Below are 1,063 nucleotides of genomic sequence, written 5' to 3' on the forward strand. Positions count from 1 at the left end.
CCCGAACAGTTTACGGGTTAGTCTCGGGTTGTCCTCGTTACGCGGTTCAAGTGTAGGGAAACATGTATATAGTCAACTGCATGTGTCGGTGATAACAGTCAACTGAATCTGAAGCCGAGAAAGGTCTGCACGTGTGAGCAGTGAGGACCAGCTAGGTCATTGAGTTCCCGAGACCTGCAGATGAAACTCCTGGTCAGCGCTAGGGTTTCGGTCGTTGGACACAGCCCCACGGTGAGGAGTGGTCTGGTCTGCTCCTGCTGTTCGTTCTGGCAAACTGAATAACGCAACAAAGAGCCCATCAAAGGGTTAGCATATCGACATCAAGTCTAGCCAAGCCGGCGACGCCGTGAACTTGAAACGCACATACATACTTCTACCCTAGTTCATATGTACGTGGGTAAACTCCTGAGCTCAGATGAGGAAGGCGAAGATATATTCCTCCAACAGTGACAAAATCATAACACACACGATTTTGTGAGCGGCACTTCACCAGAAAACTGTATTGAAATGAACGTAGTCGTAATTAGCAACAGCTCGACTTAGTTCGCCACCACTGAGAACAACGACGATTCTGGTCCTGCTGCGGACCAGAGGCTGCACAGCAGAACCAGGCTGCAGCGGCTGCATTCCCTTGTTCTGCTGTCGACGGAGGGCCGCGTTCCGGTTCTGCTGTCGACGGAGGGCCGCGTTCCGGTTCTGCTGTCGACGGAGGGCCGCGTTCCGGTTCTGCTGTCGACGGAGGGCCGCGTTCCGGTTCTGCTGTCGACGGAGGGCCGCGTTTCGGTTCTGCTGTCGACGGAGGGCCGCGTTCCGGTTCTGCCGCGGACGAGGAGCTGCGTTCTGGTTCTGTTGCGGACGAACGGCTGCATTCCAAAGTGAGTTTGGAAGAGAGCATCTTGACGATAACGGATAGTGATAACAGCCACTTTGAGTACTGAAGCTTGGCGTGAGCGAAGCACAGTTTTTCCCATCGGTGGGCTTAGATTTTCTCCAGAGGAATAATTTCAGTGTCATGGAGTTTGTACGATCACTGGGGTCGTGGCGGAAATCTGACTTGAGCAAT

General features: G+C 53.3%; 1 protein-coding gene across 1 annotated transcript; it reads right to left on the reverse strand.

Annotated features, from left to right (window-relative positions):
• Positions 1 to 486: 486 nt before the first annotated feature.
• Pmar_PMAR011407 (hypothetical protein) lies at positions 487 to 1,014 on the reverse strand (the record flags this gene model as incomplete). The annotated part of the gene is made up of 1 exon (XM_002779708.1): positions 487 to 1,014. The coding sequence occupies one exon, from the start codon at positions 1,012 to 1,014 to the stop codon at positions 487 to 489; it is 528 nt and encodes a 175-aa protein (XP_002779754.1).
• Positions 1,015 to 1,063: the final 49 nt, after the last annotated feature.

The sequence above is a fragment of the Perkinsus marinus genome (assembly GCF_000006405.1).
Source record: "Perkinsus marinus ATCC 50983 genomic scaffold scf_1104296945764, whole genome shotgun sequence".
NCBI lineage: Eukaryota > Perkinsozoa > Perkinsida > Perkinsidae > Perkinsus > Perkinsus marinus.